The sequence below is a fragment of the Lissotriton helveticus genome, chromosome 3_1 (genome assembly GCF_964261635.1).
Source record: "Lissotriton helveticus chromosome 3_1, aLisHel1.1, whole genome shotgun sequence".
Taxonomy (NCBI): Eukaryota; Metazoa; Chordata; class Amphibia; order Caudata; family Salamandridae; genus Lissotriton; species Lissotriton helveticus.
The window spans coordinates 844,711,294-844,732,952 of NC_136061.1; the positions used below are offsets into that span (position 1 = coordinate 844,711,294).

At 41.1% G+C, this 21,659-nt stretch overlaps 1 protein-coding gene across 4 annotated transcripts in view; it reads right to left on the reverse strand.

The window, feature by feature from the left end:
• Window positions 1–21,659, reverse strand: part of KIAA0319L (KIAA0319 like) — a 907,721-nt gene that overhangs the window by 50,286 nt on the left and 835,776 nt on the right. For all 4 annotated transcript variants that reach the window (XM_078681143.1, XM_078681142.1, XM_078681144.1 and 1 more), the window contains 2 exons: window positions 8,671–8,761; window positions 8,043–8,137 (listed from right to left, as the gene is read on the reverse strand). In XM_078681143.1, coding sequence (XP_078537269.1) covers window positions 8,043–8,137; window positions 8,671–8,761 — 186 coding nt within the window. The remainder of the gene's footprint in view (window positions 1–8,042; window positions 8,138–8,670; window positions 8,762–21,659) is intronic.

A 21,659-nucleotide genomic window follows, 5' to 3' on the forward strand; every position in this document is an offset into this window, starting at 1 on the left:
GTGTATACAGGGTGACCATGTTTACATTAAGCACCCATCAAAAGACCTTCGAAGGCAAGTTATTTGTGCCAAAATGTAGAAGGCAAGATGCTGAAAAGAGTTCCATTGGAACTATCATCTGAAATGGAAAAAAAACATGCAAAGACTGTCTATCATTGAGGTAAAAAAGGTAGCCTTACTGGCTTGTATTCTGAAGATACGGAGTAATCAGCTGTACCTTTAAAAAGAATCAAGGAGCTTCCACTACCCATGATACACCTCACTGGTAGTTGCCACCATCCGGCAGCCCCCCCCCCTTTTTTTACAGTAAGGAAACTATGAGTAAAATCCCAAAGGTGCATCCAAATATAACCAAGCCAGGAAAGTGGATGGGTAATTTATGACCTCAATGAAGATTCCTATGGTGCAGAAACAGGACAACAAGTAAGTAACCATTCCCTCTGCTTCGTAGGATCTTCACTGTTAACCATAAACATTAGAACAGAGGAGCAATGAACTATTTTATTTATTTTATTTTTATTTATAAGTTTTATATAATTGTACTATGCAGCTTCTGGGCATACAAAATAAATTTCTGAAGAGGACATTAAGGCGGCTTCTAGTGTAAGTCATCCTTAACCAAACAGATTTTTTAGGGTGGCTTGAAGTACTTTATCATCAGCCTGTTTATTTCAATCTAAGCTGTAGTGCTTTGTGAAAGAGTTTATTGATTCCTAAGTGGCAGAAATCTGTTAGGAGAACATTTCTAAGCCATGTTGGTATTGCTACTTTCCCTCTATTTGAATCTGATTTCGGGTCAACTAGGAAGCATTTTTGAGCTACCTGGCAGAATAAGCACATGCAAAGTAAAATCCTTCAAGAAATGGATTGCTTAGACGTGGCTAAGCCTTATCAGATATGTCCGTAATTAAGAAACAGTTGGTTAGATTTCCTAATTGTTTTAGCTTGATCCAAGTAAAAACTGAGTACTCTGGATGGATTGGGAAAATATACAGCTAATTTTATTGACTTATCAATATGAAATTCAGAAATACATTCAGCAGGAAGGATGTATGTTCCTATTTGATTATTCTGCATGAAACATGGTACATTCCTCTAACGCTGACAACGCTTGAAATGCCACCTACTCTCTTAGCAGATGCAAATGCTATAAAAAAAGCAGTTCACAGGGATCTTGAAAAAGAAAACTGGTTTGGAGCTTTCCTATCAACTGTGAATGTCGCTAGATGCACTTTTATGGAGGGAAACTTAAATATCGACTGGGTGTAAGAGATAAAGAATGATGACAACCTCATGTCATGAAATCATATCATGACCATTATTGTGCACCACCAGTTGACAAAAAGATTCCTATCGCCTGTGATGTCCTCCAGGGCCCCATACAGTCTCCTGTCATCTTCAGCCTTTTCATGAAACTGCATATGCTCCACTCACAGATAACAGCATGAAGATTCACCAATATGCTGAATACACCCAACTCTATTTGAAAGTCTCATCAGCCTCAGACACTGCTTGCACATCTTCCAGAGCTGGAAGCCCAGCACCTACCTTAAGCTTAACCCAACTCAATCCAGACTGAATTCCTATTATTTTCCAACAACAATACAAAAGATACAGTACAAAATTGGCCTTCGTGACATGGAGCTTTTCAACTTCGAACCTCAACTTTCATTGAATGCCAAGTCACTTGGATTTACACCCTGGACATCAACCGTACCCTCAAAGAACAAGTTTGCACTTACAACAAAGACTGCTGGTACAAGCTTGGTCTTCTTCAAGAAAGTCAAACAATTTTTTCCAGAGAGTCACATTTGAAGTGCTGTTCAAGCCCTTGTACTCTCACATTTGGATGGTATTAGTGCCATACTCAACTGGTCTCCCAGACTCCACACTGGCATCTCTTAGCGGCATACTACCTGCTACAGCATGTCTCACTCATGGCCTGAAGAAATATGATCACATCACCCCCATCCTTATGGAACTTTATTGGCACCCATTTCCGGCCTCCACCATCTTCAAACCAGCTGCATCATTTACAAAGCTATCACAACAAGCATCCCTGCTCATCTTGTACAGAAAATCACCATGTCTAGTGGATCTCGGCACACCCTCAGCCAGGATTAGGAAGTGTAAAAAAGAAAAACAAAACAGCAAGCCTTTTCCATCTACACCTAGGATCTGGAACAACTCCCCCTAGCCATTTGGCCTGCCCCAACATTACTCCACTTAAGTAAAGAGTTGAAGACTCACTTTTTTAGAGAACACAATCACAATGTTTTAACCATCCACAACCAGCCTCCTCTCCCTCCCCTTACTCATTGACTTAATGCTAGTCTTTGACCATTTACATCACTCAGCTGACTTTTGGCTAGGTTTGCGCTATAGAAATAGCATGTACGTACATACATATATATTGATACACCATATGCAGAATCTATTTCACTTCATTTTATAACAAGTCCTTCTTTAAGGGTGTTTTGTCTTCAGAATCGCCACACAAGCAGGTGGGAGATTTAAGTGCCTGTCCTTTCTGATGTCAATAGCCATGCTGCCAAATTCAATGATTTTATAGTTGGATGTTGAATTTGCCCCCAAGATCTGGAGAGTAGCTTTTTGTTTGCATGGTAGTCTCTTGAAAGGATCTGATGGCCATCTGAAGGCTATCAGAGTAAAACCAATGTATTGGCCAGTAAAGTGTGATTAGAAGAATTATTTATTGAGTTTTGCCCAATTTAAAAGCACTTTTTGGATGAGTAGAATTGGTAGGAAAACAGACATCAAAGAGCATTTCCCCATGATGGCATTCTGCAGCAAGGAGATGTTTAATTGATGCAAGCTTTGAGCAGGGCAGAGATATACCCCGTATTGGGCTGTAATAATGTTTGGTTATCACTATATTCTCGCCAATGTAAGGTTGTCATTTCTGCTCTGTTCTAATAAAAAGATTTTTTTTAAAGAGCATTTCCCAGTGACCTTGATTCTGGAGCTATAGACCCAAAGTTGCTGCATTTCCTTTTATGAGCTGTAGTGAATAGGATCAGAGAAGAGGTTTCCAAAGTGCAAATAGGTTTTGCATGGTTGTGTTGTCTAAAATCCAATAGTGGCTGTTTTTGTTATCTAAGAAACTCTACCTGTTGGTTTTGCATTTCCAGGATGTGTACTGCCTTCAGTGTCAGACTTCTCTAACGCCCAGCGCCAAATTGCTTGTGCTTCCAGTGACACAGTCCTTGATATTACGCCAATCTGCTTAGCTTGTTTCATGTAGTGTATCGTAATGAAGCGGTCTGTCTGGATCATGATACTTTTTGATTGTAGTGATGGCAGAAAAGCTTTGAGGGCCAGATGGACTGCCAGTAATCCTATATAACTGATGGGATATCAGCTTTCTTTCTCGGTTCACTGACAGACAATTCCTCTAGATGGGCTCTCCAAACTACTACAGATTTCTTTTTTGTTAACCATTTTATTGCATTTTCACAATAATATAATTCAATGCAACACATGGACATAGTACATTGACTGTACTTGTTCGTTGGGGTCTAATCACGGTACCCACAGTGCCATCAAATGCCATTAGACTATTACTCAGTATCACCCAGGCTTGTGAAAGAAAAAAACCCAAAAACCCCAAACAGGTCATGAGGTAGACCAGTAGTATAAACTACAACATGGAGATACAAGGAATAACATAAGCACAGGCCCCTCCAAACTACTACAGATACAATAGATTTTGGTTGTATATTTTGTTGATAAAGAAAACCTTGAAAAAATGTGTCCATCTGCAGCACCACATAAGAGACAGTCTTGCTGTTACAGTCAGATGTAGTATGTCGTCTCTGTTGTCTTGTTTCTGATACCCCTGATCATTTCTATAATACATCTGGTATTTGGGGCAACAGAGAAACATGAAGCAATGGAGTCTAGGATTGATTATATTTGATGAGCTGTGGATTTGTCATGGTTTAGTAATTGATAGCATTTGTTATTCATTGCTAACAGTCTTTCCTCCCTTTGTTGGTTTCCACTGTGGCCCTAAGCTAAGTGTTGCACTAGTGACACTATTAATGTCTGCATGTTTATCTGGTGAGAGAGTCTTCTCAGAAGGAAGACAGTTTTCCAAAAATCTTGTATCACTTTGATGCAATTGTGAGACTTGATAAGCCAATTATCCAAATAGGGTAGACGAATATGCCCTTCTTTCTCAAATGTACTGTCACAACCGCCATGAACTTTGAGAATGTGCGAGGAGCTGAAAGAGGCAGAATGGAAGGACTGAGCATTGAAAGGTAGACCAGCTTCCACAAACTTCAAATCCTGTGTGATATTTTGCTCCTGGACAGTGGAGGTATGCGTCTTGAAGATCTTTTGCATACATCCAATCTTTCTTTTCTAGCTGATGAAAAACTTGATGAAGTGGTTACGTTCTGTTTTTAAATATTTGTTTACAAAGGTAAATTTTTGTGTCTACGAAATAGAAATATCTTAAGTATATTCCCTGATTTTTGTGCTAAGATGGTACCAGTTCTGCTGCAGTTTTATGGACTTTAACCCTAAGTAGTAACTTTAGCTTCCTATGGTTAGCACCCACATATTCAATGCTATGAGACTAAACTCTGCCAAGTGACCAGCTATACCACTCCCCCCCACTGGTGTGGTGAATGTAGGAGTGTATATCTGTTCCCGGAAGAGTACCTTTAGCCAGAATTAGATTGTACTGTAATTGTTGATTTTTGTTAAAATGTCTTCCCGCTGTAAGGCTACCTCTTTAATTTCTCTTACTGTTGTGGTTGATATTGCCAGCAAGGGGATTGAACCCTACCAGGGTAATATCTCATGTCCTTTGACTTCTACTCTTCAAAAAGTGTTTTCTTTGCTCCAGCCCAACAGTCTTAAGGGTCTCCGCTTCATTTTCCATTCAACTCATTTCTTCCTCTGCGTCATTTCCAAATAACTTGGTGCCAGAGAAGGATAGGTTGATAATTTTTTGATGTGTATCTAGTCTCAAGGCGGGTAATCTTAACCAGGATGATCTACGGAGTGATACTCCAAGGCAATAGTTTGTAGCAGCTAATTGTACCCTATCACCAGCCGTCCTTATAACCTGGTTAAACATTAAGGAGCTTTTGTTTATCAGCTCTTCAAAATCTTTTTGTCTATGCTTGGAAGGTCATCTATGAAGGATCTAATTCCTTCACAGATTTTCCTGAGATACGGCCAAGGAGGTCTGTGGCACTCACATTTTTGTAGTGCCATAGCTGTGGTGCTGCACGTTTTCTCCCTGTTATATCTATTCTTTTGCTCTCTTTTGAGAGGAGCAATGGTGCCTCACGCTTTCAGAACAAGTTGACAATAACGGAGTCTGACTTAGGCTCACATTTCAGGAATTCAGGAACCTGTTGTGGTTGCCTGCATTTCTTGTGGAGCCTTGGAGTGATACCTATCACAGTGAACAGTAGTAGGAATTTATCTTCGAGTATGATCTGCCAATAGATGAGGGTGACTTAGATCTTGATGGGGACCTCCTCCTTCTACGTTTCTCAGGAGTACAAGGACTCCTATATGGCAGGATTAGTATCTCCTCTGGTTGTGGAGAAACAGTTATATGAGCAACAGGTCTGCTACCCAGTGGTGACATTTTCTGCTTGACCCCTTTTTTGGTTTTCATATTAATGGTGGCAATTCTGGAAATGGTGTTGTACGTGGTTACCAAGGAGGTAAATCAAGAGGGGCCAACAGTGTTTGCAATGGGTCCTTAATGAAATCAGGTAACATTAGGCTCCTAGTGGATGTGCAGTGTCCTCTTCGGAAAGTCTGTTTCTTTTTTGGAGTAGTCCTAAATAGAGATAAGAAAGTGCAATCTTGGTGAATGGAAAGGGATGAATTTATTAAACGGATGGTGAAGGAGACATAAATATTCATGGAGTGCCTCGAAGCAGGTAGTCTTGACGTTGACCGGGGATTTTTTTCGCCATCAGTGAACCTATTGTTGCTGATCTGTGCCTCTTTGAAGTCGACAGTGATTGTCTTGAAGTGGAGTAGTGCTTTGTCACCATCAATGGAGGCATTGACAGAGATCTATGCCTCTCTGAAGTCTATCTCGATGGTGATGGATCTGTCTTTGAAGCTAGGCCTATCGGCTTCAAGAGCTGTTGAAACTATTGAAGCCGATGTTGAGCCAGTTGTGTCACTAACCTGTACAGCCTCTCCGACAATGATCCTTCCCTAGAAAGTGAACAAGTAGGTGCTGAGGTTTTTCAACATCTTTGAAGCTGTACATGAGCAACATCTACAATGATGTGATGGTGCTTCCTGTCAGTTCTTCTTCTCAGATCTTCATTGAAGGAAGTCTTTTTGAGGTGTTGGCATCTTCGGGGGTGGCTGGCTGGATGACTCCCAAACCCTGCACTTCATCTTCTCTTATTTCACTATGATTTTTTCAAGGTTTTCCCGGAGCCTAATGCCTTTTCGGTCTTTAAATGCCCTTTTGGACATATTTAGGCAGAATTCGCATTCCTTGGTTCAATGGGTGGATGGCAGACACACCACACATTCTGTGTGGATCTGAGGCTGCCTTTTCAACAAAAAGTGAAGACATTTTGGCAGAAAAATCTTCAGAAAAACAGGTTTACCCAGAAGACGTTATGTGAAGACATTGAGTAAAAGAGAAAAAAAAAGTGATTTCTGACATCAGAAAAACAGGTGTGAATACCCTAAGATTTGCTAGGAACCTTCGTTCATTAGTCACTAAAAAAGAACTGCCTGAGGAAGGCAACTGCCAGTGATGTACATCATGAGTAGTGGAAGTTCTTGGTCTCTTAAAGGCACAGCAGTACCTTTCCCCACAGTGTCATAATTAAAGCCTATAAAACTCTTCTTCCTTCAATGATACAGTCTTTGCATGTTTCGCAATGTAATTTTAAATGTACTCTTCTGAGCATCTTACAGTTTACATTTTGGAAAACACCTTGCCTTGGGTAGACTTTTGAAGGGTGCTTCCCCTAATATGAACATACAACTATCATATGAACAAATGTGCATTTTAAGTGTTCTGGGGTCCACAAACGCAGCTGGGAATTATTCTTATATTTATGATTATCAATGAAGATCCTATGATGCAGAACATGGTTATTATCATCTGCTGCAAAGGCATCTGCTAAAATTTGAATCTGTATCTTGCAGGCTGTACAGATATTGGTGTTACATTTTATACTTACTACCAGTCCCACAATATAAAAAGAAGACAAAGTTCTAAAAAATTGGCTGGGGGAATAATAAGCTCATTTTAAGATTGCAAAAATGTTGTAAGAAGCATTATGTGGTAAGCTGCAATTATACTTGTGTTTCTTCATGTTTTTCATTGCATAGCTCACATTTCAGGAGTCAAATGGACAAAGCATTGGGGTGTGTTTCCACAAAAACGGTAGAACATCTTTAATTTCAGTTACTATTCCATCATTCAAATGTTTGAATTACAAAAGTCTACATAAAACAGCACAGCCATCAAAGTATCATCATTACAGTCAAGGGCAATTTAATGTTCATTGGAAGATGACACATTTGAACAAAATGTACTTGGACAATTAAAAGAGAATTTGTTTTAGCGGTTTTCTTGCCAACCCATTTATAAGGATTGAAGTATTCACAAAAAAGCACAAGCTCGGTAAATATTTAAGTGCGGGCATTGGGTTTTGCACTCGATCTCAGTTTGGACAGTAACCCCAGTGGGTGTTTAACCTCCTACAACGTTTAATATTCATCATGCTGGCTCCTCATATGACTGTTCATCAGCATGGAAGACTGTGATGAATAAGAGTCTCTGAAAAGCAGGTAGGACTGGAGTAGGCAATTTCAGGTCAGACAGAGCCTCACTGCCTCTCAGCGTCTCCCACCTCGTGGTTTGCCTAGTTTTCCCCATGGCCTATTGACACCTTACCTCCGCTGTTACCTGGAACTTTGGTGGGTTTTCATGAAAGGTCAGAAGGTTAAGGGTAACCAAGCACCAATCTGCACTTTCCCTGTCACAAGTACAGCAGAGCAATTACCTCCTTTGCTGTTCGGCTTCAGTTCGAGGCTTTCCTGGTCATCTGTGGCATCCAGCATTTTGTATTTGCTTTTCCTCTTCAACTTTCCTTTCCGTCTGGATAAAAAGACATATGTAACAGTGAGGGACATAGAAATACAAACTGCATTTCATATGTTAGCAAAGTAGCGGTTATGGCTGACGAGCTGTTGTATGCCTCTACTTATCTCGCCAAAACAGCAATGGATGTGTGAAAACTGAATAGCCTTGGTATGAACCTTTTAAGAGTTTGGATATTTTATTTAAGAAGATCATAAAAACAAAACAAGGTTACAATTAGGATCCTCTCTGGATTCATTACAGAACAGCACAATATTCAGAAAAACCCAGAAATACATAATCTGATGCAGAAACCACTCCTAAACCCTCCGAAGTTATCAGCGTCCCACAAACCAGGCCAAAGTAATCCATCATTTAACTGCCTACTCTGCAACACAAATTCTACTAAGCCCGCAAAATATACCCCTTTCTAGCACAATGCGCAGGATTTAATATACAATGTGCAGCTGGTTCCCCAGCAGCATTACCTGGCAGCTAAAGGTAAACGTATAAAAATCATGTGAGATGGCAGGAGGGTATTCTCTACTTACCGCTTACAACAGCAGACCACAGCCCATGACAGTATTCCAAGAGTGACTAAAATGACGAATGAGGCAATGACGACATACAGTACACTCCATTCTAAAACAAGAACATACACATTAGCATTAGAAGCACACTGTTTAACTTTGTCTTAACCACTATTGCTGTTGAGGCAAACTCATTTATAAAATTCACAATGTATGTACCAATTCAAGACAGTTAGAGGCAAGCAAGACAGAACACCATGAGGAAGCCCCTTAATGATTCAACACATTTCTTACCATCAATAATGATATAACGTGTTCACTGATGGCAAGGGACAAAGTTACACAATAAAAATGAAAGAAAGACTAGATTATAAGGCAGGTCTAAATTATGTTATTAACCGTATATTAGAGACGCAATTAAGTGGCAAGTATATCAAGAGGTGTAAGGCAAAGTGTTAACAAGTCAGCATTTTCTGCAAATGGAAAAACAAAACAAAAGGCATGATAACTGATGTAATTGACAAGATTTATTTAGAAATATAGCTTAGAGCTTGGATTCAGAAACCTAAAGAGCTGTAATTTTGGACCGACATGGTCAAATACATAGCTTCACTATTAAAAAAACACACACACCTAATAATGGGCGGGGCTGGTAGACTCAGTTTAAGACCATCAAGCTTCATTTAGGTTGCACCCACAAAAATGAATAATCACAGAGAAATACAATTAAAAAAATTAAAAAACACTAATTAATGGAACTGTGATATTGACATTATTTAAAGCAGAGAGAGCACATTTTCCTTCAGTCGACACTTACCTACACAAGAATAGGCCATGTCTTAATCTCAAAACATACCGTCCATGTGAATATAACAATATACTAATCTAAAGATGAGGGCAACAAGCTGCCCCACTCACCTCCCCCCCACCCTAAAAAAGTAAAGGTTGTTCAAGAAGGAAATAAATGAGGTGACTTATGAATTAACTCAGACATAACAAATAGCGAATGAGAATTGAAGCAATAAAAGAAGAAAAAGGTAGGACTACAATAAACACAAATCAAATACCAAACATATTAGCACACAGTATCCTAAGAAGCTAATATGGCAGCAAAACAGCTAATCCTAGAGGAAGTGTCAGACCATTTTTAGACAACTGTAAAACCTAAAGTTAAGAGGACAAAAGTGGTTTTGGAAAAACCCACAAGAATTCACTGTCTGACAACACCTTTACTTTTACAGTAAAACTGACTCCACAACTACACACTCTTTTTAAAGCTAGAAAACATGTAATATAGGTTTAAAGTTTATAACTTCTTCACAAAACAATTTGACCCGACCAATTAGTAACATAGCGACAAATTATAGACTTGTTTCACTATCGAATGACTGAAAAATGTATGCAGCATTGCTCTACGCAACAATAATTTCTCATCTGCAACACACAATCCATATGTGTTTGTTAAAGGCAGATTAGTGACTGATAATCTTCTCTTTTGCCTTTTTATGCAGAGAACAAACGCAAATAAAAGAGATGGCTGTAGCAATTATATTAGATTTTGACAAGGCATTCCAGAGGTGTAATCAACGTAATTAGAAGTGCTGCAAAGGCATGATTTCAGCAAAAAACGTTATAGATCTGGTCAAGCCACAATAACACACAAGGCAGCATATGCACAATATAATATTGTTTTACACCACTGCTGACCAAGCCCAGAGAAGGCAATGTTCATTGAGCGGCCCCCGCCTTCAGTATATCAGATGCTAGTGGCAGGATCGCAGTAGGTGGATGGTGGCACTCGGTTGCACTGGCTGATGCGGCCCATTTGCTGGTTGCAAAACAGTTGCAGAATGTGGAAATTGGAGGCTGGACTGTTCTGAAGGCAGGCTATAAGGTAGCACCCATGTAGCTCAGGTGAAGATGGCAGAGCAGGTGTGCCCTACACAAAGAGAATCCAGATGGCCAGGTTGAGTAGCTCGGTCTTACCTGGAGTACAAGAGAGATCATTACGGCACTGAGTGGAGTGGTGTTGAGACATGGAAGCGGAGGACGCATCAATAAAGGGGAAATGGCGGTGGGCGATAAGAAGGGTCAGATTGTACTGTATTAAGGCATTTATATAGGGCTAATTACCCCTAAATGGGGCACTGAAGCACTTACCTATAAGGGCAGCAAGCTACGCAATGTAGAGTATGTAGATGGAAGGGTGTTATATTTGTTTGTGATCCTATGGGGAAGGGTTTACATGGCATGGGTGAAGACCACCAAGGTGCGGTTATGAGATGTAGTCTATACCAGTATGGTTGATGATGAGATGTGAGACAGATGAGCTTTTTACGTTTTTCAACACACTGTCAACTTTGAACAGCTCTGCAGGTAACTTAATGATATTTCTTGTGATTATAATCTGCTAAACTGGTTACTACATTGGGCTCTCTAATATGAAATTTTGTTTATAGTTATTGCCCTGAGTTGGCACCGTTGAGAAAAGACAAAAGTGGTGAGATCTGCTGGGATGGGCATTGTTGCAATCATCCCATATCTGAGTGTCATTGTGAGAAGTACTGAAGCAATCATAGTTTTAGCAGTCATAGTGTTAGCAGTCACAGTGATATTTGAGACCAGCAGTGGTGGGTTAGATTATAGCCCTCAGATTGACTAGCAGTGTCTGATAGATCTCTTTGGTTGTTCCAGGCCTGTTCATTTGATTATGGCTGGTTCATTAGTTACACAGTACTGGCGATGGACACCCCATACCAGATATGGCTTAAGTGAATTCAAGAGGTGTAAGTTATAGTTGGCTGCCAACCGCTTAGTGTTATAGTATTAGTATTAGTGTGGGCCAGAAAAGTTATATATGAAATTGAATAACTAAATATTACCCCGGCGAACCACAGGTCAGCCCGTCATAGCTTACCAGCATATAAAAAGTTGTTTGCTGGTTGGGTTGTTTCCAATATGTTGGTTGTAAGCCAACGACTGAGCTTCCAGGCGTGACTGTTTGTTTGTGTTCTGTCACCGGGATGTGGGGTGGTGACGTTAGCTTTGAAATAACCATGTTGTCAACTCTCTTCTGGAGTGTACATGCTCCTGGATGCTTTGAATGCAAGCTTGCAGCGAGTTGCAGAGCTTGGTGTACTGAGAAAGCAGTGCCTCCTACAGATTTTTTTACGATAAAGTGGTATAACAAGTGGTGTAAGCCTGGAGTGCAAGGCCTTGTTTTGTTTGTATTGCAGGCATATCAGACCTTTTCCTTGGGAGGTCCTGTGGACAAAGCAGAGTGCCTTGATCATTGGCAATCTAGATATTGGTAGCCAGTAAATCAAGTCTGGAGTCATTAGTTCTCTTGGGTGAAGGTGGAAAAGAAGTCTTAGTTGCATTTTGCATAAGATGAATGTAGGTGCACCAAAGAATAGGCTGTGGCATAAAAAAAAATTTAAACAATTTTTTATTAATTTTGCAAGAAACAGTGGTGATCGTCACAATCATACAGTTCAAGACTTACAATTGTACCTTAGGAAAGTCAATCAAAAGAAAATGGTTGTGTACTTTTGATATTACTCATTACAGTTTAGCATTATACATTCATCAACATGGTTGGTTCGTCAGCCCGGGTAGTCTGGGGGGTTCGCAAATATGACCCCTATACTCATTCCAGTTGGACCAGATACCCACCCATTTCTGTGGGCATCCCCATGCCACATAAACTGTCTTCTCCTGCAGCATGCACCAGTCCATGTCCGTTTTCCAGGGACCAAGTTTAGGAGGCCCCGCAGCCCCCCACAGCCTAGCAATGTTCCTTTTTGCGATTGCAAAGCCCAGTGTGGCCCAGTTCCTCCCACGGGTTGACAGATCAGTGGGATCCCATATATTTAGTAGACACCTCTTTGCCTCAACCCGCAGTTCCACCTCGCACACCTCTCGCATGCACTGGTGTATCCGTCGCCAATAAACCTGGAGCAATGGGCACTCCCATATAATATGGAAGAATGTCCCTATCTCTCCACATGCCCTCCAGCAAAGCCCATCCGCACTGCGGCCCATCAATTGCAGTCTAGTCCCTGAAATGTAGACTCGATGAAGAATTTTGAGCAGAATCAAGCGAAGTCTAGCTGATATGGCCACTTCCCTAGCGCACTTTTCCACTCCTCCTCGTCTATTTCCAACCCATCAGACTCCCACTTTCTTTTAAGGGATTGCAATAGATCTGGGGAGTTGTTAATATTTTTTTTATATGTAAGGGAGATGGCGTGTTCGGGGAGGTGGCCATCCAGTAATCTGTCCTCCAAGAGGGATGAGGCTGGGGGAAGAGTCCCTTCGGGAATGTTGGATTGGAGGGAGTGCCGGACCTGTAGATAACGGTAGTGTTCTGTTTGTGCAAGCTCATTTGTTGTTGTAAAGCTTTTATTCGACATTTTTTGCCATAAAGCCAACACATAAAAAATACATTTATAAACATAATTTTTTTTAAAACAAATATCATCTTTAAAAAATTCAGTATGTACATGTGTCAATTCCCCGGACAAAATCACAAGTTATTTCCAGTTTGCGTGGGGATACATTACTTTTTTCACCATCCATGATAAACAGGGTTTCTTCCAGTTTATATTTAATTTACAAGACCTAATAATAAAAACAACTATTTACATCATTTAAATAATTAAAATGCCAGTGATTAAAAGTGCTATAATCTATGTTTTTAGTCCATATTTTTTCCTAATCAAGCAGACACTAAGGAGGTACCGACTAACTCCAAAGGTTATCAACCGAACAGTCGAAGATCTAAGTAATCTTTCAGCCTCTTTGTATGAACATATGCCCAAATTTTTACAAAGAGGTTTAATCCATTTCATACGTTGTGATTTATATAATGGGCAAAAGAATAGAATGTGTGCCTCGTCTTCGTTTTGTTTCAATTCACAATATGGGTCTCCCCACCGGCAAGTATTTGCATTTATTTGTAAAACCCCATATCTATATTGAAGATATATGGTTTTAGCCAAAGGTGGTTCAACTTCGTCCATGAATTGTTCAAATATAGGGATGTCCTTAAATTGCAAAAATTTGAGTGTTAATGAACCAGTGGCACGTTCATATACATTGTTATTCATATAATACCAATAAGCAGTTTTTACCTGATCTTTACAGTTGGTTTGCAAGGTGGTTGGATTTTTCCAGAAGTGTGATAGACCTATTTTTGTAAGCCATATGGATATGTGTCTCAGCCACTTGATCGAGTTAAAAGTGTCCAATTCCATAATTTCCATTAATCCAGCTCTATATCTGCAAGTTCCGGGGTGGACCATAATCTTACCCAATAGAGCAATGGCCTCAACCAGCACAAGTGGTCTGTACGTTTTAGGTTAATATCTAGAAAAACGGGGATTAAGGGTGTTCTTGCTGGTAATCTCAGTAGGCGCCTACAGAACGTATTCTCATCAGTATCAAATGTTCTGTTTGAATAAGGCCCCCAAATCTCGGCGCCATATAGAGCATTTGTATGTTGGAGTGAGGCAAAGGACACAACACCCCCTGAACCCCATAAATCTTTTATATGGGAGATCCCGATCAAGTCCCAGTTGAGGAACCCTTTGTTGCAGCTCAAGTTACCAAGTCTTTCGGAAGCCCATAGCGGGGTAGCCATAGTCAGAGTGTCGGCCCAGCCCAATTTCTCTCAAAAGGAGAAATCGCACCTTTTAACTGTGCTAAGTCTGCAGCTGGCATCATGTGAGGCACTGGGGAAGAGAATGGTCACTTGACTAGCCAGCATTTCCGTGCACTCGTGTTAACCTTTACACTTAAAAAGAACCAAAATGTCTCTGAAATGATGTGATGTTCTCTAAAATTATGAGGATCGGGTGCACGGGTAGGAAATTTGAATAGTTTAGATGCCCTTAACGAAATTAGAATTCCTGCCTTGGTGGTGTACAGCGGCTTATTAGAGTTTTACGGTTTCATATAGTAACCAGTGATTGTGGCCAAAAAAAAACATGCATTACTGACTTCCCCCAGCCCAATTTCCGTTGCACTATGTTCCTATGTTCCGTTGCACTATGTTCAATAACCTCCAGTGATGGGAAGGGGTCCCTGTACTGGTGAGTACTAGTACCAGTGTGTCTTGGTGAGTCAGGCCCCATGCACACAAAAAACAAAAAAGCTTACTAGTATAGCAAACTGAAAAGAGGCCTAGGCCCATTTCCCTTTTGCAACCCATAACCTTCGTATGTAAGAGACCAAACTTGTCCCTGAACCAATCAGAGCTCCTCACCCTCTAGAACACTCCTGAGAGAACCTTTTGCCCCTCAGATTTTCATGCACTTGTGCCATAAACACCTTTTGTGCTAAATCCGAGGTGAGCCTCTCAGGGGAGGAGGGTGGGTTGCATGTGAATCTATGAAAGCTTCCAATACTGGAGAACTACAGTTACAGGTAAGTAACTTGTTTTCTTACTCCAGTATTGGAGCTTTCATAGATTCACATGCCTGAATCAGGATAGCGAGCAGTACATCATAGCACATTTTTTGTCACCCAAGATCTCGAATTAGGCAACATATGTAATCTGATAATAGCAGTGTGTGTGTGTGTGTGTGCGTGTGCGTATATATATATATATATATATATATATATATATATATATATTTTCACTGAAAAAACCATAGGTTTCACACCAGTTATAGTTAGGTGGAAAGTTTACTCGCATAAAACCATTGAAATTCCCACGTTAGTTAGTTGGACTCACTATAACTTGCGCGTGCAATGCACTGCTGATGACGTCACATATTACATCACTAATGACATGGTCAGTGACATCACTCATGACATCACTGATGACATCTCAAATGACATCACTGATGACAACATCCTTGTGACAAAGTAGCAGACCTCCTATCAGCATAAAATAACCTTTGACACACACATTCAAAAATAGAAACTAACATTTTCTTAAAAAAGGAGAAACCAATACCAATTACAACAACTTATTAGGTAATTCCAACATCTACATACACATCCACTCATTCACCAACAGATCTATATAGTCACTCATGCATGTACTTACTCATCATATGTACTCATACACCTATACATCCTGTTACACACTAATACTCATCCATATAGTTACTCACACACAAATTCACACATGCAAATAAACTATCAAAAAAACATTTACTTGATTATACTGCTATATACACTCCACTACACATACTTCTACAGAAACGGAAACATATTTACTCTCTTAAACAATCAATTCTAAAAACACATACTCACTAACCCACCCATACACACAATCATCCACCCATACAGTCTTGCACACATGCTGTCTTCAAAATACATACAAATAGTGAGTCACTCATTCATGCATCTGTGCTCTAAGTAATATCCCCCACCGAACCATACAGACACTGATACTCAAAAAAACAACTAATAACCCATATACACACTCATGTAGCTACTCACCAACCCATGCAGCCACTTATACACAAAGTGAGACACAGATACAGATATTTAAATATTTAAACATTACTCGCTAATATATGTATTCACTAAGATACATTTAATAAGTCAGTTAACCAATCAATTTTACACAAAAAAACATCCATTTAGACATTTATTTACCCATTTATTCTTCCATCAACCTTTATATATACATATATAAAAAATATTTATTTTTCAGAAAGATACACATTCACTGGATGATGTCATCAGTGATGTCATTTGAGATGTCATCAGTGATGTCATGAGTGATGTCACTGACCATGTCATGAGTGATGTAATATGTGACGTCATCAGCAGTGCATTGCACGCGCAAGTTATAGTGAGTCCAACTAACTATAACGTGGGAATTTCAATGGTTTTATGTGAGTAAAATTTCCACCTAACTATAACTGGTGTGAAACCTATGGTTTTTTCAGTGAATTTAATAGTTTTTTAAATGCTAATTTCTAACTATAACTGGTGTGAAACCTATGGTTTTTTCAGTGAATATATATATATATATATATATATATTTAAAATTTCTATGGCAAAATGAAACCCCTCACTTTGTTCCTTTTCAAATTAAATGTATTAAGTGTTACCACTTTATTCCAATCAAGATGACTTCAGGTGTGCCATACTTTTGTCATAAGTAAGACTGTTAGCGTTCTAGTTGTTCTTTAGAACACTCTGGGACATTCTGTCATTGGGCTATAGTTGGGCTACATCTGGCTGATATTTGGGCTACATTTGGGCTCTTTTGTCTCTGGTGGCCATCTTGGGAGACTGCATATCAGAATTTTTTTAATGAAATATAAGAGGATTTGAGAAGTCACTCAAAATGTGCCCTAATTTTTCTTTCTTCAGCACTAATCATAATTTCTATGGCAAAATGAACCCCCTCATTTTGTTCCTTTGCAAATTAAATGTTTTAAGTGTTAACACTTTATTCCAATCAAGATGACTTCAGGTGTGCCATACTTTTGTCATAAGTAAGACTGTTAGCGCTCTAGTTGTTCTTTAGAACACTCTGGGACATTCTTTCATTGGGCTATAGTTGGGCTACATCTGGCTGATATTTGGGCTACATTTGTTTTCTTTGTCTCTGGTGGCCATCTTTGGGCTACATTGGGCTACATTTGGGCTCTAACATATATATAGCCCAATGTAGCCCAATATATATTTTTTCAAAGTTAATTTTCGTAAAAACCACTGGAGCATATATCTTGAGACATAGCAAAGGCACATCGGGGTACCAGTCCCTACAATTTTGCCAAGTTTGGTGGAAATCCATTCAGCCGTTCGGGCTAAAAGTGAGTCCAACCGCCCTATGGAAATTAACATGGGGAAAACACGTTTTGGGACCCCCCTTTTATCTCGGCCCCCGCTTGACGGATTCCCCCGAAACTTTCAGGGAAGGAGCGGAGCGCAGCGAGGCAAAGTTAAGGAAAATTACAGGCAGATCCCTCATTCGGCGCCAAAGTTATTCCCAATAGAATGTTGCGGATTACCTATGGAAAACGATCCTAACTATAACTACCTACTGGCGACCGCCAGTAGGTAACATATATATATATATATATATATATATATATATACATACATACACACACACACACACACATATAGAGAAATCTTCACAGATGGCATTTAACCCAATATATTACGACAAAATGTGCATATATCACCAACAAAGGAAGGAGGGATGGTAAAGAGGGCTCACCGTTACTGGAAAAGGTTCCTCTGTACTGCTTCTCCCACTGCCACATCCTTCTTTGCATGTGCATCAAGGCAGTAATATCTAATGAAGGTATGAGTACTCTTCCCGGTAGCAGCCCTGCAGATATTCTGGATAGGTATTCCTACAAATAAAGCAGTGGAGGTGGACACTGCTCTTGCAGAATGGGCATGAGCACGTGCATCCAACGGCTTCCCGCCGCCTGATGACAATATTGTATTGTACTTGAAATCCATCGAGAAATTCCCCTTTTTGAAAAGGGAAACTCCTTCCTGGGGGCACTATAAGCAACAAATAGTTGGGAAAACTTGCGGAAAGGCCTTGTTCTTTGCAAGTAGAATTTCAGGCAGCGTTGAACATCTAATGAATGAAGAGCTTTTTCCACTGTTGTTGACTGTTGAGGGGAAAAAACCTCTTAAGGATCAGTGGTTCATTAAGATGGAAATCTGGTGGTATTTTTGGAATAAATTTGGGATTAGTCCTGAGGACAGCCCTGTCCTCCCTGAACTGCAAAAACGGTTCTTGTATAGTGAGAGACTGTATTTCTCCAACTCTTCTGGCTGAAGTGAGAGCTATAAGAAGAGCTAGTTTCCAGGATAAGAATTTTAGGTCCGCCCTGTGAATTGGTTCGAAGGGCTGTTTCATAAATTGGGATAGAACAATGTTCAACTGCCAGAGAGGTGGAGGAGGTCTTATGGGAGGAAAGGTCCGAAACAACCCTTTCATGAACTGCTTGATAACTCTTTCAGACCACAGTGATGGACCCAAGGAAGTCCTTCTATATCGAGAAATTGCCGCCAGATGTACTTTAATAGAAGCATGGGCCAAACCAGATTTTGCCTGCATCAGAATATATCGAATAATTTGATGTGCCGCTTAGTTTAGAGGATGGACATTATGTTCTTGGCACCACAATCAGATTCTCTTCCATTTCATTCTATATGTTCTGTTTGTACTTTCCAGTCTGGCATTTGCTAGAATATCTCTGCATTCTGCCGAAATATCTAGGTTGTGGAATTCGATGTATTCAGGAGCCAGGCTGCTAAGCACAGCAATTTCGAGTCTGGATGAAGCACTTGTTCCCTAGGACATTGTCTAGAGTGATGGTATTGGTTGCAGACGAATTGGAAGATCCTCCGACAGCAGGAGCAACTCCGTGAACTAGTGTTGTCTGGGCCACCACAGAAGTATTAGTATTTTCCTGCACGGTTCCTTCTTTATCCTGTGAGAACACGTGGCAGGAGGGGAATCGGAGGAAAGGCGTAGGCAAAGACGCCTGACCATGCCATCAAAAACGCATTCCCCCAAGATCCCCTTTGGTGATGCCAACTTGCGAAGAACCGCCATTTTTTTGTTCTGAGCTGTCGCAAACAGATCCACTGTTGGAACTCTCCACTTGAAGAAAATGCTTTGCAATATGTCCTGGTTGATCTCCCACTCATGGCAGATCTATTTTAGTCAGCTGAGAGTGTCCGCTTTGACGTTCTGATCTCCTGGAAGGTGTTCCGCCTTTAGAGATACTCCGTGATGGACAGCCCACTTCCATATCTTTTGTGCTTCCCACGACAGCGAGAGTGATCTTGTACCTCCCTGCTTGTTGAGATAGTGCATCGCGGTTGTGTTGTCTGTCCTCACCAGAACAGACGTTCCCTGAATTCTTGGTAGGAAAGCCAGTAGTGCCAAGCCTACCGCTCTGAGCTCCAGCAAGTTGATGTGAAGCTGTTGTTCTTGCAATTTCCACCGACTGCTGACCTGCAGGTCCTGAAGGAATGCTCCCCATCCTTCCAGAGCTGCATCAGTGGTAATTACCAATGGAGCTGGTTCGGTCAGGAAAGAGAGACCCACCGAGATGTTCCTTTTTTGGTCTCCATGCTACTGCTTGCACCATAGCCGGGGTGACCTTCACCTTGTCGTCGAAGGATCCCTCTACCTGGTGCCATTGGCGATCCAGTTTCTCCTGTAATGGACGCATCTTTAGTCGGCATAAAGGAATCAGAGGTACGCAAGAGGACATTGTCCCTAGCAGCGACTTGTGCATGCGTACTGAAAAACACGTTTTCCCTGTGAACTTCTCGGCTAGAGCCATGAGACCCAGTTGCCTCTCTGTGGAGGGAAATGCCTTGGTCACAGAGGTGTCCAGAGTCGCCCCCAGACACGTGATCTTCTTTGACGGTTGAAGGGACGATTTCTCTATATTTAAAGTCAGTCCCAGTCCGGCGAACAACTGTATGCATGCCGCAGTGGACACCTGGGCTGAAGTTTCTGATAGGGCTTTTATCAACCAGTCGTGCAGGTATGAAAATACTTTTTTTTACATTTTTTTTATTTTATTTGTGAAGTTTCAGTACATAACACTTCTGCACACTTTCACATTCCCCCATGTAAAATATTACCAAGTATTTTTTGGTTACACAGCTTTTAGGCCAACAACCAAGTCGGGCAGGCAGCAATTTACACCATTTCTTATGCATTCCAAACCGGGTGTCCATGATTCCACTTTTCCATTTACAATGTTTCCCCTTGGTGAGTTTTTATTGTCCCTGAAAGTAGTGCCCTCCAAGGTCCATACTCCACTACACTGCTATGAAAGGGCACTCTGTGTGTCACCCCATGTATCGTCAGCGCTCCCCCACCCCACACCGCCTTGACTCCTACCCTCATTATTCGTGTGTGCTTCCCAGGGCCAAAGAATCCTTTTTCCCAATGTGTGGTACCACTTCCCGATACATATCTACCTAACAGTCGACCACCTTATCGTCACTTGCAGCTGCCTCTCCTGCGCGCGCGCCCCCGTCTTCGCTCGTCTCCCCGGTGTCCCTCTGTTTAAATGTCCTGTACAATCCCCAAAAATTCTTAGGTCCGCTGCATGGTGGGAGCAATTCGCTAGAATTCTCTGTCTGCGTACAGCAGTATAGCATATCATGTGACCACCTTTGAATTGTTGGCACCGGGCCCTTCTTCCAGCACAGAGCCACCACCCTTTTTGCCAGTAGCAGTCCCATATCCACAAGTCTGCATATTGCTTTGGGCAATTTATTGGAATACCCCAGCAAAGCTATCTCAGGGTCCGGGGCCAGTTTCACCTCCACTATCCTCCCCAATTCTTTAAAAACCTACCCCCAGTATGCAGGTATACACGGGCAGTTCCAAGCTAGATGTATGAAGTCCGCAGTCTGTGCTCGGCATCGCTCACAAGTCGCCTCTTCCCTCAGTCCATACCTACATAGCCAATCTGGCGTGTAGTAAACTTGGTTAAGAAATTTAAAATGTATAAGCCTATGCTTCCCATGTAATGAGATTCGCTTTGTGTTCGTGCAACAATACTGCCACATCCTGTCATCTATTGTTATCTGTAAGTCCCTTTGCCAGGCCAGGCGCGCTGTTGTATACTCATGTACCCTGTGCGTCATAGCTATTCTATAGATGTTAGTGACTATCTTACGAGGGGAGTTAGATTTAATGACATGCTAATTCGGGGATTTCAAGAGGCTCCTGCATATCCTCTCCAAACTGCTCCAGCATTGCACGCCATACCCGATAAAACTGGAATCGCTGCATCTGCGTGGCCACCTCTGCCCCCTCCTCTACCTGTTCCCAGGACTTTGCAACCCCATCTTGGAAAAGATCTCCAGTGAACTTAATATTCAGCTCACGCAGATCTTTAATGACTCCCCTATCCCTGCGCTGGGCCAGCCAACGAACCCACTCTATAGGCATTATCGGCACATACAGCAATGCCCCAGTCTGTTGCTGCAGTAAGTAGTGCCACGAATGTCTAGTTGCGTTCATTGAATCAAGG